General features: G+C 59.0%; 1 protein-coding gene across 1 annotated transcript; it reads left to right on the top strand.

The window, feature by feature from the left end:
• The first annotated feature begins 243 nt into the window (after nucleotides 1–243).
• On the top strand, nucleotides 244–1,746 carry LOC134514786 (zinc finger protein AEBP2-like). Its single transcript, XM_063333078.1, has 2 exons — nucleotides 244–529; nucleotides 688–1,746. The coding sequence occupies exons 1-2, from the start codon at nucleotides 246–248 to the stop codon at nucleotides 1,145–1,147; spliced, it is 744 nt and encodes a 247-aa protein (XP_063189148.1). The 5' UTR covers nucleotides 244–245; the 3' UTR covers nucleotides 1,148–1,746.
• The last annotated feature ends 2,230 nt before the right edge of the window (nucleotides 1,747–3,976 follow it).

Here is a 3,976-nt window from a genome sequence, read left to right on the forward strand (position 1 = left end):
GGGGAAAAACAAGGACCCAGGAGGACACTGGGGAGCTAAATTGCGGTTCTGTGATGGTGACTTGGAGCACTGCAGCCACACTGGAGTCCGTGCCATGGGCGCTCTGATGCCTTGTCTCCCCTGGGCCCTCTCCTCCTGATTGTGATGGGGCTCAGCGTATTCTCATCTGTGCTGCGGAGGAAGCTGCTTCAGGTAGGTGACTTGACTGTTGCAGCACACTGTGCTGTGGCATGGGGTGGCGAGGGATGGCGTGGGGTGGTGTGGGTGGCTGTGGTGTGGGACTGGGTGGGGCTCCCGTCTCACCCAGCTCCTGGGGACCTTCCAGAAGTGAAGGAGAAGAAGAAGCGTCAGGCAAGGAAGACAAGAGCCCAGCCGGAGAAGCAGAGCTGAGCTCTGAGAAAGCTGAGAAGGCAGCCCTGAGCTGGGGCTGTGCCGGCAGCTGCTGGCCGCTCACTCTGTCTCCTCCCTCTGCAGCTTCTCAGACAGTGGCTGGAGGAGTGGAGAAATCCTGGCCCAAGCAGGAGAAGCGGTGAGTGTGGGGGAGACCCCAGATGCTGCCCCAGACCCTCACCCCGTGCCCTGCCCCTGCCTGCGCTGGGCAGCCCTGACGGCCAGCCAAGGGGGGTGCTGCCCGCGGGTCCCGCTGGGGTCTGGGGTGCAGCGGAGTCTCTTTCTCCTCCTCTGCAGGGCGAGTGCGGAGGCCTTGAGCCGGAAGCCCCTCTCCCCACGGGCCCCGCTGGCCACCATGGACTCCATGACAGACAGAGGCTACTCTTCCTCAGCTTCCTTTACCCTTCCCGGAGGCCTGTCCTGGTGGGATGGCGGAGCTGGCAGCACTCAACCGCTCAGGACCCCGCCATCCCCCCAGGGCTGTCAAGGGGAGGGTGGAGGAGCCAGGGCCAGCCCTCTGCGAGGAGCCCCCACAGGAACTGCCAACAAGGACCACGCAAGAGGTCTACTTGACCTCTTGCACATTTTCAAGGCGTGGGGGGAGAGGCAGCAGCGCGGCGAGCCCATGGCCAGACTGCCATGGCCAGACAGCCCATGGCGAGAGCCGGCTGCCGGCCGCGCTGCATCTGCTTCAGAAATTTCCCCTAATGGCTGGGAGGTGTGGGGCCGGGAACCCCCTGGGGTGCCCCACTTCTGATCCAATAAAAAAGTCAATATTTTCTCTATCCCTGTGACTGTCAGCAGATCAGTTTTGTCCCTTGACAGGAGCAGAGAATCAGTTTTGTGTAATGACAGCAGTATGTGCTACAGTAATGCCGACTCTCCTGTGGAGATGGGGGGGCCCTTGCCCCTTGTGCATTACACCCCACCCGAAGAGAGAGACAACGTCTATTATTGTGTTTACTATCTTTATCTCAGATCATCTGTTATTATGTGTAACAATAATGCACCCTCAGTGAGTTTGCAGATGACACCAAGCTAGGAGGGAGTGTTGATCTGCTTGAGGGAAGGAAGGCTCTACAGAGGGCCCTGGACAGGCTGGAGGGATGGGCCAAGGCCAATTGGATGAGGTTTAATAAGGCCAAGGGCCGGGTCCTGCATTTCGGTCACAACAACCCCAAGCAACGCCAGGGGCTTGGGGCAGAGTGGCTGGAAAGCTGCCCCGCAGAAAAGGACCTGGGGGTGCTGGTGGCCGGCCAGCTTAACATGAGCCAGTCCTCCCCCAGATGAGCTGGGATCACTGGAAACCGGCTCAGCTCTCTCCAACCCCCCCCAAAGCAGCACAGCCCTCCCCAAAATGAGCTGGGACCGCTGGCGTCCAGCTCAACCCTGCCCAGCCCCCCCAGACCAGCGCAACCCCCCAAAGGCAGCCCAGCCCTCGGGACCCTTGCAGAGGCCGCCAGGCTGGGGCCCAGGGGGCGGGTCGGGGGTGTCGCGTGAAAAGGGGCAAAGCGGTTTTGGCAGAAAAGGAACCCCCTTGTGTTCTAACACTCCTCACCGAGGTGGGAGGCCAGGTGCGGCTGGGTTTAAATCCTGAGGGATGCCCAATTCAGCGCTATCAGCCCAATGGCGTTTAATGTGTATTAAAGTGTTACGATTTGGGCACAGTAATAGTGGACTGCACCTTCCGTCTAGTCGTGCTCATGAACTAGCACAGCCACTCTCGAGTCTTTGGTCGCGTTCGGTGAGAAACCAAAAGGACGAGCTACTTCAAAAAGTGCAGTTTATTTAAGCAACAGATAGATAGGTTCTTAGGGCAGCCGGTGATAAATACACTGTCTGCAAAGCACGTGCAAATGAAAGTATTGTTACATCTACAAAACGCGGGACAAAGTTCTAACGATACAGCCTGGCTATACATGTAGAAAAGAGAGTCTCTAGAGAAATTTCTGAGTTTCCCGAGGGAGCCCTCGGTATAATCTATGTCTTACCCAAAGGTGTCCCTATGCGGGGGAAGAGAGGCTCAGCCCGTCGCCTGCTCCCAGAAGCCAGTGATGGAATTCTTTGCGATGGTGTCTTCCCTGGGTATCCCCCCTCTCTCGGGCTGTTTTTGTATTTATTATCTTCGAGGTGGAGTTTGAGTGACTTTAGTCGTACATACTTTTACCATGAGTGGTGTAAACTTTTCTCGCTTCACAGTTAAAGGTCTAGTTTACGAGAAGCTCAGGGCGCAGGCTCAAGAAGGAGCGGTCGCACCTTGGAGGCGGGTAGCCTTCGGGGTGGAGGTGTGTTTTGGTATTATAATGACATTCTAATGAGCAAAGTTCACACAAAGGACAGCATTTCATTAAAATTTGGAAAAATGTTGGCTCCGAGTATGGAGCGGGCAGCTAATTGGCAGCTTATCTGTTTCCTGGTATCATCCCATTCCCGTATCCGCTATACATCCTAAGGTAAAGCCGCGGAATAATTGCATCCCGTCCCGTACGTCATGTAGTTTATCAGGGAACCACAGGTGTTGTATCCTTCATGCCACCTGCAGCTGTTTTCTCCCTCAGAAGCCTCTTGATTTTCTACTTTTCCTTCCTGTGTGAACAATGCTGTACTTTTGTGTTTTTAGCCAATGTAGTATTTATTCCACAGGGGGGCAGCGAGGTCTGTCCCTGTCCCCGTCCCCCACCCTCTGCCCTCGGCAGGACAAGGTGAACCAGGTCCTCACCTCCTACCTGTGGGTCCGTCAGGCCTGGCTGGACGCCCACCTCGCGTGGGACAAGGACGCTTACGGCGGCATCGACAGCATCCGCATCCCCAGCAGCTACGTCTGGCGGCCGGCCATCATCATCCTCTACAACGAGTGGGTGCTGCTCGCCCTCCCCCACCCCCGGCTGCTCCCAGAGCTGGGGGGGCTGAGGCTGGGGCTGGCGGTGTTGCCAACAGGGAGCAGGGGGGTCCTGCTGTGGGGGATGTGGGGAGACGGTCACCTCGACTGGGTGAGAAGGCGGCGGCAGGAGGTGCTGGCATCAGCCTGGTGTGCCACCCACCTGGCAGCTGGGATGTGCCACCACGGGGGTGACCAGGGGCAGCGAGCCCCCTCTTCCTGGGGGTGACGTGGGGAGGGGACACGGGGTTGGGGACCAGTGCTCGGCCCCGGCCCCGCAGACCCTTGCCCCACGTGGGGCTCGGGGCCATCCTGGCCTCACAGCGATCCCTCCCCCAGCGCCGACGACGGCTTTGGCGGCTCGGTGGAGACCAACGTGGTGCTGCGCTCCGACGGGCACATCACGTGGGACTCGCCCGCCATCACCAAGAGCTCCTGCAAGGTGGATGTCTCCTACTTGCCCTTCGACGGGCAGCGGTGCCGCCTCACCTTCGGCTCCTGGAGCTACAACGGGAACCAGATCGACCTCCGCAACCGGCTGCACACCGGGGACCCGATGGATTCCATGCCAGGGGAGGTTTCGATGCGGGGAGGTGGGCAGGGGTCTCTCCCCACCCCGCCGCGGCGTCACCACCCATTACCCACGCAGGGAAGTACTACATCGCCACCATGACCATGATCACGGCCTCCACCGCGCTGACCATCTTC

This window comes from Chroicocephalus ridibundus, chromosome 1 (genome assembly GCF_963924245.1).
Source record: "Chroicocephalus ridibundus chromosome 1, bChrRid1.1, whole genome shotgun sequence".
NCBI classification, from domain to species: domain Eukaryota; kingdom Metazoa; phylum Chordata; class Aves; order Charadriiformes; family Laridae; genus Chroicocephalus; species Chroicocephalus ridibundus.

Excerpts from the sequence above, each read along its gene's own strand:
- LOC134514786 (XM_063333078.1), top strand. The coding sequence starts at position 246 with ATGGCGTGGGGTGGTGTGGGTGGCTGTGGTGTGGGACTGGGTGGGGCT. Across the intron at positions 530-687 it reads TGGCCCAAGCAGGAGAAGCG|GGCGAGTGCGGAGGCCTTGA; the intron begins GTGAGTGTGGGG and ends CCTCCTCTGCAG.